The sequence below is a fragment of the Hippoglossus stenolepis genome, chromosome 9 (genome assembly GCF_022539355.2).
Source record: "Hippoglossus stenolepis isolate QCI-W04-F060 chromosome 9, HSTE1.2, whole genome shotgun sequence".
Taxonomy (NCBI): domain Eukaryota; kingdom Metazoa; phylum Chordata; class Actinopteri; order Pleuronectiformes; family Pleuronectidae; genus Hippoglossus; species Hippoglossus stenolepis.
Window position 1 is genome coordinate 23,873,230 of NC_061491.1, and position 13,229 is coordinate 23,886,458.

General features: G+C 41.7%; 1 protein-coding gene across 1 annotated transcript in view; it reads right to left on the bottom strand.

The window, feature by feature from the left end:
• Positions 1-2,404: 2,404 nt before the first annotated feature.
• The window catches only part of tmem8b (transmembrane protein 8B), a 37,126-nt gene continuing 26,301 nt past the window's right edge, over positions 2,405-13,229 (bottom strand). The window contains exons 11-13 of the mRNA XM_047341089.1: positions 12,437-12,583; positions 7,396-7,512; positions 2,405-3,119 (exon numbers count right to left, since the gene is read on the bottom strand). Of these exons, the coding sequence (XP_047197045.1) occupies positions 2,784-3,119; positions 7,396-7,512; positions 12,437-12,583 (600 nt within the window). The 3' untranslated portion in view covers positions 2,405-2,783. The remainder of the gene's footprint in view (positions 3,120-7,395; positions 7,513-12,436; positions 12,584-13,229) is intronic.

Genomic DNA, 13,229 nt, shown 5'->3' on the forward strand with positions numbered 1-13,229 from the left:
ATGTGCGGTGGAATTACAGGGATATAAACTGTTTGAAATTTCAATATCTAAGACCTTGTCGTTTTGGTCTAATTTGTCTCATTAAGTGCAGTCACAGGCCCTTTATATTCCCACACAGGGGTGCACTCCACACTCGGAATACTGAGTCTCTTATTATATGAATTTCCATCTCTTGGCTTTTTCCCTGGAGCGGCTGGGGACTGACCGAGACATGCGCTAAAACACAGAATACTGCAGAGCTGCACAAAGGATGGTGTTGATTTAACCGCAGCTTTCGATTACTTTGTAATTTTTCCTTTTAATATCAGCAGGATCCTTTTAGAGCAGGGGTTTCAATTTGATGTGATTTGACCTGACAAACAGGGAAGAGGTTGTTTGATATAAAGGTTTTATTATTTGTTGTGTAGTATATTCTTGATACAGTAAAAGGATATAAAGATCATTCTATTAAAGACTAATTCGTCATTTCTTTCTTGTCCTTCCTTCACTTTTGGACACAGAGCGACGAGCAGAGAGGTTAATGTACAGACTTTACAAAACCCTCAGTGATTTCATTCCAGCACATTTTAAAAACTCAACAGAAACACTCTCTGTATAATTAACTGGAGCAGTTCTGATAAAAAATCATGAATTGGATTTCTTTCCCCTCCTCGTCTGTATAATAAGCGATTACAGTTTGAATTAAACGGGTCATTAAGGGTGAGTTTGTTCAGTACCAGCATCAGGATCTCTGGTTTATTGTCAGATTCTCAGCTCAGCCATTCAGAACATTTTCAAAAACATCACTGATAATTTATATTTTTAGTTTATATTTATCAAGGTCCCGCTGATAAGCACGCACTCGACCAATCTCAGGTCAGTCTCAGCTGTCAATCACGACGTTTCACCCTGTTTTTACAGCATCAAATAACTAATGAAATCCAAATTGAGGAAAATCTAAACTGAACACAACCATGCATCAGTGTGAAACTAATTTAACATGTGATTTGACTTATGAATTTTCGTCCACATCCCATCCGCTAACGTGGAGGAGCCAGGGTTTATGACCTGAACTGCAGCCAGCCACCAGGGGGTGAGCAGGATGATTTGGCTACACTTTTTGGGACGCTGTCATGGCGTCCATCTGTCTGTGGTGTTTACTGGCTAATGGCTGCGAGCTGCTATGTCGCACAGTTGTTGTTGTATGTTGACTGAAAAAGCAATTGCATTTACACTCGTGTCCCTGACCAGTTACAGAGGCTGTTTTGCAATCTGATCACCTAAAACACATTTTGATGACATGTGTAAATAGAGTATATATGTGTGTGTGTGTTTGTGTGTAACTCATGTGTTTGGTGCTTTTGTAAAAAAACAACATCTTGGTTATGAAATCAGGATTTTATCTTTTTTAGAGCAGCAGCTTGGAAATGGCTTGAAAGTGCCTGCTGGGTAACATGTAGTATTAATGAAGCAACTTTCAGTGAGATCTTCAGACTCTGTTCCATCCACTGTCCGTCTGTATTAAAACACAGTAGGTGAGAGCACAGCCAGCAGGAGCATCCAATAGGTTTTGACACAGTCTTGATTCTTTGTGCCTCTAATCTTGTCATTGTGTAAATATATATATTTGCCAAAAGAATGAATTCTTTTATCTGCTCTGGAATAATCCGATAATAAAGATGCAGAGTGATAAATATCGAGGAGCTGCTGGTGCATCTCACCTAATAAAGAATAAAGCAAAGAAAACTCTCTTTCCCTTCCATAAGAAACACAGAGAGGCTGGATATCAGTATGCTCTGATGCTGCCGTCATGCTGCTGCTGCTCTGTAGGAGAATTATTTATCCCTCGCTCTATTCCTGGGAGGATGCTGCTGACAGCGTCTCATCTCACTGTCTGAGCACCACCGGCTTCCATTAAGGGCCACGGAATTGCAGTGTGATGTCTTTTGCGGGGAGGTTCCACCGGTTGCGCCGGGTCTCTAAAAGCTCCGAAAAGCACAAGTGATACTGAGGCAAAGAAAGAAAACATTTATTGTTTATGAATGTGGTGTCACACAGGTCCTGTCAGAAAAAGAACAGGGAGGTGAGGTCTTGGTTTGAGGTCTGTGAAGTAATCCTGCCTCCGCTCAGCGTCTCTCTCTCTCTCAACAGGCAGCCGGACTTTGGAACAGTTCCCGTTAAAGAACAATCAGCACGTTTGTGTAAAAGCGAGAAAACATTGCAATCGCAAAAAACTGACATTTCTAACATTCCACATGACTACTAGGTTGTTTTTTTTACATTTGTGACGTTCGTATTGTTATAAAATTTTACAGAATAACATTTTTGTGTCTCAGTGCAAAAGATATATTTCAAAAGAAGTTCAGAAAAGCCGTGCCCTTGATAAATGTGAACCCCCGGCCCACCCTGACGCCCCCCCGCCCCGACCTGTGCCCCGACAGTACAATACCTGGCCCCGTTAACGAGACCACCAATAAATAACCAACAGAAGCAGTTTTACAGTCACCGTCAGATAGCAGCAGTGTTTCAGCTTTGACTTTAAATACATATTCACAAACAACAGTGTGTCACTGTACACCCACGACTCATCAGAACAACTTTACCTATAGATTATAATAATTACAGCTGTAACCATAGCAATTACAATAACAACAGAACAAAAAAAAAAAGGAACTCAGTGTTTCACATACGCATCAAAGTATTTACAGTACTTTTTGAAGTTCTGTGGCTTAATTTCCCGTGTGTGAATTCCCCAAGTAAAAGAAGGCAATGACGTGTCTCTAAGGTCAAAGGCTGGGAGGTCATCAGCTGGTGCAGATGCTGTTGATGGAGATGATGGCGGGGTCCACCAGGCCCAGCTCCTCGTGCTCGTTCACGCACAGCTGATAGCCGCAGCCCCGCCTGCGCTTCAGCGGGGTCACCTTGGCGTCGGGCTTGGCGCGGGGCGGCAGGAGGAAGCCCACGCTCCCGGCGATCAGCATGTGCCAGATGCTGTGGATGTAGAAGTAGTTCTCCTCCGTCTCCACGAAGGCGTAGAGGGCCACGGCGGACGTGGCGATCATGGTGCCCGGGAAGAGGAAGAACACCCAGCGCTTCCAGGTTGGCGGGTAGCAACGCCGCCGACGGATGGTGCGCACGGTCTGACGGGTCAACAAACACACAACACAATGTTTTTCAACCGGCACAACAACAAGTTTGAAATAGAAACTGTTGTGTTGATTTTTAATACATTTCTTAATATTCTTTCAAGAAGGTTTCCTGGACAAGCCTGTGAAGTTATAGGTTCATAGTTTAACAACTTAAATGTGTTAAAGTGATGAAAACTTAGAAAATAGAAGAGGGGAGTATGGTGGAGATTATGGGAGCAGAATATTTCTAGATACATTTCAAAGAATTTTCCAAAGCCAGTAACTTAGAGATCTCAGATCCATTTGCAAACCCAGGTAAATAAATAATAATAAATACTTAGGAATGTATTTGTTCCCTCCGTCATGGAGGTTATGTTTTCTGTCTGCATTTGTTTGTTTATTAGTTTGCAGGATTACGCAAAAACTACTCAACTGATTTCCATGAAAATTTGTGGAATGAAGGAAGAAGGATCTCATTAAATTTTGGTGCAGATCTGAATCAGAGGGTGGATTAAGGAATTTGTTTCACTATGTTTAGAATTGTGCGATTTTTGTGTTTTTCAACATTACTATTGATTTCTTTAAGAATAATTCATGCAGGTTTAAGGGTCTAATATTCATGAGTGTGTGTAATTAGGTGCAGATCCAATTAAAAACCTGGATCTAGTGAATTTAAATCTGGTTTCATTGGCAGAGGACTGTTGGCAAAAAAACAATTATCTTTGTATTAAAGTTCATTTGACTTGTTCCCTCATGTTTCTCCAGGCTGCACATGAGCAAACACACTGGTGACATGTTTGTCTCTGAGTTCCTTTTAGGTACAGTTGAATGTACCAGGAAGCAGTGTCACATTTTGCACATTTCAGTTTAAAGGAAACCGAGAAGACGTCAGGAAGCATGAATCCTTTTCCGCCCGTTAACAGTGTGAACTACATCTGCGAATCTCCCGTGAAAGAATTAAGATTTATCGTCGTAAACGGGCGAAAACAACGACATGACGAGCAACAATATCAAACTGCCTTAAAGAGGAGCTCCGTTTCCTCTGCTCAGCTGGAGGCTCGCCTGTGGCAGAGCTGTGCTGAAACGTACGGCTGCTCTCGGAAAGAGAAGTGGAAGAAAACCTTTTGACAGGATGTTGAACTTTCTTGAAGTGCAGGTCAGTGCTATATATGCGTTGTTGAGACGTGGGAGGTGCTGGGTTCACATCAGGTCCTCTGTGAGCCTCTGCCTGTGTTTCTGCTTCTAACTTCGCTCCAGTTTGAAAACACTCTCTCTTGTCTATGTGAAAAACTGCACCATCATTGAAAAACGTCCCGTAATTAGTCGCAAATGAAATCGTCCTTTCTAAGAAACCTCCGAAGACGTGTAAATTAGATTCAAAATGTCTTTCTAGAAGTTTATTAGAACCCATAAAAAGCACTTTATGGTTTATTTGTATTAAAAAATTAGAGTGGGAGGTCACACAGGGAGCAGTCATTCAAATATGAAGAGCAGTGGGAGTTCGGCGAGGCAGCAGCAGACAGTTCACTTCGACTCCTCATGAATCTCTATTGGTTCTAATGACTGAAATGTGAATTAATGCAAACTGCTGCAGCATAAAGCCCCTAATAGATGTTTTAAATCGCTCATTTTATCACTCGATTGAGTCGTTCTCTTATTTATGCTCGTGCTTTGATCGGCACCTCGTGTACACGAATGTCTTTATTTGTTTAATCCAGGTAATTTGCTCATTCTTTCTATGAGGGGCCACAATCACTGAAGGCGTGGCCCCTGCATTCGTAAACAGTCAAACTGGAGAGTGATTCACGATTGTATTTAGACTCTATTGTCATTGCTTTATAAACACTGATCCCCGATAACATTTTCCTCACGAATCATTAAAATGACGACTCATTCGGGGGAAATTAAAAGTTCTTCATGAATGACCGAAATAATTACATGTGTTCAGGCAGGAAAATGGCTTTGATTGAATCATTATTCTGTATTCATTCTAGCTTAAAGACTAATAATCATTAATGACTGTTCCCATTCCATTGGAAAAGCCTTATTGTCACAGCTAAGACAAACAGTTTCAGAGCAGGACGGTCTTTCAGTCATTTACTTTTTGGAGAATTAGGGACGTTTGGCAGTTGAGCTTCTTCACTCGTCTTCTCACCGCTCATGACAACCCCTGCAAAGCAGCAGCAGCCGCTCTGTGCCCTCCGCTTGACTGATCTAATTCGGTTTGTGTCTGGGAACATTCAGAATGCCAGGCTTTGCAGAAACATGACAAGTTGAAATGAAAGGGCTCTTGTCGAGAATGTGCGGCACTCAAACTCGGGAGCTGCAGAGGCCGAGTGGGGTGGGGGGGTGGGAGGGATTGAGGAGAATGCTGAAATGCAGATCTACACTGTTGAACAGCTGATAAATTATGAAGCAATCAAAGCGCGAGGGGCAGGTTGATTTTACAGAAATGTTACAGAAACGCTGCATTAGCATGAGATCCAAGGGAACACCATGCTAACTGCAGCTTTCATGGAAAAGCAGCTGTGCAGAGTTTGCTATCGTGATCTGAGAGAGTGCGGTTCACTGTCAGAGTGTCAGTGAATGACTAAAACTCGTGTATATTTCCATTCTATAGATATGACAAGCATTATATAACATATTTCAATGAGCCATCCAGATATTGAATTACCACAGAAAACCAGTCACATAGCAGCAGCCAGTTATGTAAACCTCTGAATACCCTCACATTGAATGATGCAGCTGGTGAATTCTGAAGAGCTGTTGTTAACTCCAGAAAAAAAAAGAGAAGAAGAAGAATCTCATCTGTGCTAAAATACACTGTCTCCTGTATTTGGTGCTGAAGGCAGAGGGTTTACATGGTGGAATTAAACAGGACTTCATCCTCCACAGTTTTCTTTTTGTATAGGATCCTGCAGCTCACGGGAAGATAACTCACAGCTACAACTCCCACGCTCTATTCAATGCAAAGCTTTCTCCCAGGAAGCCGCTAACCATGTTTTCAAACTCATGTCAGAGGTTTGGTGTTAAAGGCTTCGTCTTCTTCCTTTTTCTTTTTTTTCCTTTTTTCAAAAACGTTGCCTGAAAGACTATTATTTTTTATCTTCTCAGTTCAGGGAGCACATTATGACTCGACGAAGAGTCACTGAAAGTACAAGCTGACTTATAATGGAACTACAACCCATGACTAATACCCACAGGCTGCAAAACTTTTAAAGCCCCTTCGATGCTAATGTAAAGAAGCTCCGCTGGTCGGAACCCCCTCAGTTTTTACAGCCGCACACATGTTCCAGTCCCGTGTTAGCTTAAATGATGGATTATGTTTTTTTTTTTAACACTTGCTGGCATGAGGAACAAAAGAGAGACAGCGCTGACATGTTTCATCTTCATGTCCATGAATGTCAAACACACACACGACGTATTCGAATAATTATATTTCATCCAGTTTCAGAAACATCCATCATAGAGCAGCTGTAGATTTTTATGTTCACTGTGTTTACATGTAGAAATGATTTCGGAAGAAACAAGATCTGAAGTTCACAAGCTAAAAGTCTTAAGAACTTTGCAATGCTGCCTTTAAAATAATGTTTACCTAACAAACAATATTACCTTTACCCCTATTAACCATTTTATTGATTTCATGTGTGGTAGTTTTCTGGATTTCTAATAAATAACAGTACATTTTCCATTTATTTTCTCCATTGACATTTCTGAAAATAAGTATAAAAACTGTTTTGAGTCTGAAACTAGGCCGAGCAGCTGCGAGATGAATCGTGACCATGAAACATTTGATTCAGAGCAACAAAAAAAAGGCAAAGGTACAAGACTGCGTACATGATTATTTAGCGAGTGAAGGAACTACACATCCCATAAGCCATTGCGAATGATCCCAGCACTTCTTTTTGAATTAACCTTGTTGTGGTAAACATTTCCATGGCAACAGCGAGCTCCACCTATCAGAGACGTCACTATTGAGTCCACCTAAGCGGATTACAATATAATGGCTGATATAGGGATATATGTCTTTACACACTGTTGAGCTCTAGTGGACAATTATTTTAAACCATTTAATGACTACGTTGTATATGGCTTTATAACTTCATCCCCCTCTGATTTCCCGAAAATAATTAATTTCAATCAAATAGCTCCTTATCTGTTTTCCTCTTAGACTGTTGTGTTACATGTGAATCCCCCTCTTACGATCAGTAATCTCTTATCTCCTCTTTTATAATTAAATCAGTTTTTTTTTTTTTAACTGTGCTGCAAACATATGAACGTCTCTTACCCACGCCACGGCCATGATGCCCAGAGCAAACAGGCTGGGTCCCAGCAGGTTCCACAGACCGTGACGGTCCAGCTGCAGCGCCATGGACAGAGACATCGCCCCCAGCAGATACAGCACCTTGACAGAAAAGAAAAAAAAACACGCCGATCAATAAGTGACAACACCGGCTACTTCCCAAAATGAATATGTGTGCGATAAATTTGAGACGTCTCCCCACGTTAGACATATTGTGACAAAATCTTTGCGGTGGCATCGTAAATCTTCAGAAGTGATTGGCGCTCTCCAAACCACCGGGACATGATTTGTATGTGTTTCAATACTTTCATTTTTTCTCCAGCGTTTTGCACCTGTGTCCTGGGTTTTTTTTTTCGGCTGTGGGAGTTTGTGCTTTTCCTAAAACAGCTGCTGCCCTTGGAGATTTGGTTGAGAAGTTTGTTGCTATAAAAAAAAATAATAAGGCAGAATGTACCACACAGAGGCTGGAAAGAGAAATATAAACCTGCTGGAAAAAGGTGTCATGCTGGGGTTGCAAGTTAGATCAGTTTGGTTTAAAAAAAGAATGGTGCATGTAAATATCTTTTCAATATGGTGATGCATTATAAAAATCTAGTTTGAGAAGAGTTAACACAATTCTGGTCTTTGTTAGACAGAAAAGCTAATTTGGAAAACAATACATTAACAGTTGAAGCTGGAGATATTCTACATTTTCAAGGAAGAACCCAGATCAGGGATGTCACAAGGGGACAGTTGGGCCTCGACGGAGGGATGTGCTCCACTGAGTCTCCTTCTAGTTCTCACTGTCAACAAATGACAGAAAATGACAAAACTGATGGATGAATAACTGACGAGGCCAACGGGGAAAAGATTCCAGGGGCCTACAGGGGTCAGAGGGACACAACACAACCAGACAGACAACAGCAAAGAGACGCACAACAACTAAGAAAAGACACAAAATAATCATTAAAATACAAAATAGCCACAAAGAGACAAACAATGACCTGAAGGAGACAGAAAACAACCACACAGAAAAGCAAAAGGAAACCGATTTTAATTGATTTTTGTTCTTTCAGTTTGAGGGCCTTGCATCCTCAGCGTGGGGGGCGGGGGGCCTCCTACATGTCTGTGCTCAAGGGCCTGTTGTTTGTTCTTATGTCATAAAACACCATTGTTTCCCCAAAACTGTGATGAATGCATCAGCGTGCCTCAGTCTGACATTATCATGAACAAGCACAGTCCCACATGCTGCATCATATTCTGCTGTATATGCACCGAATCACCAAATGTGTATTAATCCACTGCTGAAAAAAACAGTCCCCAGCAAATGCACCATTTACTACTGCTTTTAAATAACTAGGCACGATAAAACAAAACTATTGTGGCCCAGTTATTTTAGGAGATTAACCTTTTTTTAAAAGAAACATAAAGATTTAAGATACATATCTTCTATGAGAATGAACGGCCTTTGGAGCTGAGTGCATCCGACAGGGTGGCTGAGTCAGACAGAGACTGAGAAACAGTTTGACTCACAGTTATTTGCTCTTTTCAGGGGATTTGTTGACGATAAAAAAATAAAAAATAAAACGTTGCAGCCTGATTTTATAATGTTAACATCCCCTATGAGAATTGTCTGTAACAACCAGCATGAGGTAAAGAAGATAAAAGCCGGTCGTTATGTAAACATGCCATTAGTTTAATACCAGTGGGGAAACGGTCAGCTCAGAAAATAACTCTGATGTTTAAAAATGCTTTCAATATAATGCACCAACTGAGCTTCCTCTGTGTAACAATGGAAACAAAATGTGAACAATGGAGACCTATCCTGCAAATAAAGGCAGTTTAATGTTTTTCTCTTATTTTTGCCAAGCTCACAATTTGACACAAAGCCACGGGATATAAAAGAGATAAAGCGAGAGGGATAAAAATCAATAAACTGTGCTGCACATGCGTTGGGAGAAGTTAAGCCTGTCCAGGATGCCGGGGGTCTGCGTTCGTCCGTCTGCTGGAGGAACGCGAGGAGAAATTGGGGGGATTTTCGAGCAGGGGAGGCGATGACCCGCCTGCAGAGGAACGGGACTAATTGGCACCCACCGAGGAGGAGAGGAGCAGCGTGGTGCGGCCAGAGGAGTCTGTGCAGCAACAGTCATCAGTCATGTGCTGCACCACCGCAGAATCGCACCGCAGCACCCAGGCATGCATGTGTACACGCATTGTGTGTGCAGACGTGAATTGCATGGACGCTCACAGGCAGAGGTTTCGCTGCAATTAATCATTATGTGTCACGGTGATGGACGAGCTGGTAGGAATTCTGGTCAGGGGTCTATTTTTATCAGCCACGTCTTCTCATGCTTTCATGTACAGTAGCACAGATTCACACTGTATTTGTACATGTGCAGATCACAACAGCAGATCCACATTAGGAGGGATTGCAAGGGCCGGGCTGAAGGTCTGACATTTTTTTATAATTTTAAACATGGTTGTTCACTCTTGACCTTTTGGAGCAGTGACGGGAATCTGAACACAGAGATGTGCTTATCATATTTTAGAGCTTTCAGACACAGCTCATGGTCATAAATATATAACCTTGGCAATTCATTCTCTTCACCATATAAAAAAATCTAATTCACTAATGTTAAAAGCTCCTGTGAATCTCCATTATCACCAGAGCTTTCACAGCTCTGATACTGAAGGTCTGTATACTCTGCTGATCCACTGCCGCTAAGGTGGATGTACAAAGGTTCTACTTAAGTTCATTAAGTCAAGTACGTTAAGAAAATATCTTTATTCAAGAGATTTAAATCATGAAAAACTATACTTCATCACTGAAAATTATAATTTTGGCTTTTTACTGCGACTTTGAGATTGTCGTCATCTTAACTTAACTGCTAGAGTCTGTGGTGACATCACTAAGGGCTGTTTCACAGCTCTGGTTATAAACTGTAGGGCTGTAAACTCTGCTGATCTACTCCCATGTGTCCCGTGTCGTGAATTCTGACATCAAACATGTGTGGAGTTAACAGGGAGTGTCCCCGGGCTCTGACTTTACCCACAGCCCTTAACTAAGTTTGAAGTTGGCCATTTGGTCAAAATGAGGCCAAAACTATGAAGATGAGACTCAATTATCAGTCTTTGAATTAATTCTGATTTAAATTCGGAACAAATCTCCAAAGCTCTGTCTTTACATGAACCAACAAATACTTGTCCATGTGAGATGTTCTGTCCAAGTTTGTCTTCGACTTTAAGACCTTCAGAGGTCTAAGCTCTGGTGATGGACTTAAAAAACAACATTACATATGCAAGGAAACCAACACACACTATTCAGTACACACACGCAAACACACGCACACACATACACAAACACACACAGAGTTCCACTAGCCCGTCCTGACGTGCAATTTGATTAGTGACTGCGTACTGCCTCCCTCAGCAAAAACGAAAACTCTAGAGGACAGCAGATGTTCGTGTACACTCCCTCCCTCCATCCCTCTCACTATCCCCTCCCCTTCTCCTCCTCCTCCCATTTATGGACACACACACACACACACACACACACACACACACACACACACACACACACACACAAACACACACACACACACACACTTTCCCTGACTGTGCTCCATGTTGGTGTGCAGCCAGGGGAGTGACCCGTGGAGAAGGTGCACCTGTTAGTGTTTCCTGTCATCCACCGCAATATGTCAACAACCAGATAATTTAGCACCAGGCATCTTTGATCCTCACATTGATCTTTTAATTCATCACTAAAAATCGAGGCGTGCATGCACTTCTCATTTGTCGCTCTCTTACTCGGCTCTGCAGCTCCCCGTCCTCTAATCCCTCTTCGACTCGGGGCTCGTGTCAAGTTGTCGCCCACTAACAAGGAGCTCTCGGGTTTAAACGCTGGCAGACGGCAACACGTGACAGTGGACATGCGCTGCTGCCTCCATCTAACATTTTTATCAAAGAAATCAAACGGCTCTGGAGTTGCTCTTAGAAATGACCGCGTCTCCGCTCAAGAGACACAACTCAGCCAATCACAGCCGTAGTGTGTGGAGCTGAGTTGAGGTTGAATCACTATCTGCTAATTGTCAAACATCTAAAAGTGGAGACGATGATTTGGTAAATTTGATCTTGTCTCTGTTTCGGAGTGTTGGCACTATACCGTCCCTTTTCCTTTTGGATTCAGCCAAAACAAGACGAGTAAAATATGTGTTTAATAGTGTGGATTGTTAATGATACTGTTGGTACACGTGTACTTTCAGCGTTATTGATTCAAGTCAGTGATGTGTGACGTGTGCTGTTCTGTGGAGAACATCAGTGAGGGCAGATTCACAGTATTGGATTTTTTGTGTTCGTTATCAAGCTGCGTCAGATGGTGCATTCATGTTGGATCTCGTAAATCAACATCAACAACTTTGTGAAGCAGAAATGATCTGATACGCTTTGTCATGACTCGAATAGAAGTTTTAATACAGCAAAACAAAATGGCCACTCACTCTGACTATCAGGTCAGACTACATTAAGTGTCAAGGGAGGAGCAGAGGGTGGAGCCTGATTGACATCTCGAGAACACAGCACGCCCACCTACACCTGCGTACTGCAACCATTGGACAGTACTAGCTGTCAATCACACTGTAACCACACCCCAATGCATAAGGTGCTTTATTTTCTATTTGACTTTAAATGGGACCATAATTTACACAATGAACATCATGCTGTGTTGAAGAAGACTTGAAACTAGCGACTGAGACCATAAACTTTTTAGGAAAATGTTTACTGACGTTATAAATCAAGAGAGAAGTCCGGTTATTTTATCATAGACTTCGATAGAAACAACCAGTGGAGTCGCCCTCTGCTGGTCAGTCAAGAGAACACAGGTTTCAGGCATTTACACACTGGCTTCACTTTCTGGACCCGGAGTCCACGTTCATTTTTATAAACTATATATATTTTCTGCACCACTGCACCTCATTTTTCATGAATCCAACGTTGTTCCTTGATTCTTGCTCAGTAATAATCATGCAGCTTTACAGTGGGGACCTACCTGTTTTATGATGGACTTCAGCCTCGCCATGGCGATGACGGTGACCCACACCGACATGAGCGACCCGAGGAAGTCACAGAACTGCAGGACGTCGTACTCCATGATGCAGAACACCACGATACCCGGCTGGTCACAGGCGTGGTAGAACTGTCGGGAGAGAAGAAGAAAAACAGGAAAAGACATCTGATTATGTTTGGTAAAATCTATTCAATTATGTTATTTTTCATTGTGAAAATGTACTATTTGCTTTTAGATGACTGAACCGTAGTTCTTTTTTACCCAACAACATCTTTCTGGTTTGGTCTAAATTTACTCCGTTGTGAATTACTCTATTCTAATCCATGTCAGCCCAGAACCAATTTCCTGTTTGTTCATGCTTAATAATCTCTCAAATTACTTAAATTGTTGTCCCTTTTCCAAAGTAATTATTTTCAACCAAAAATACATAAATAATAGATTAGGTATGTGAGTCATCTCTTTGACTAGAACATATCCTTCCCTGAATATTAGTTAATTCGTATATCATTAAACCTTTTTTTGGATACGATATGACTTTCATTTCCTCTCCGTTAAATCCCTGTGGAGCATTTCTGTTAAAACAGAGCAGGGGACAAGTTGTGAGGCACCAACGGGACACGGAACACAAAGACGTCCACTTGGATCAACAGGTTGATGCGTTTAAAGGATTATCAGACACTCAAACGCTGCTCAACAGTACATACAGTAAAAATACTCAAATAGGATTAAACAACTTGAGAAACCACTCACGGCGGCAACTATTTCATCCTTCACT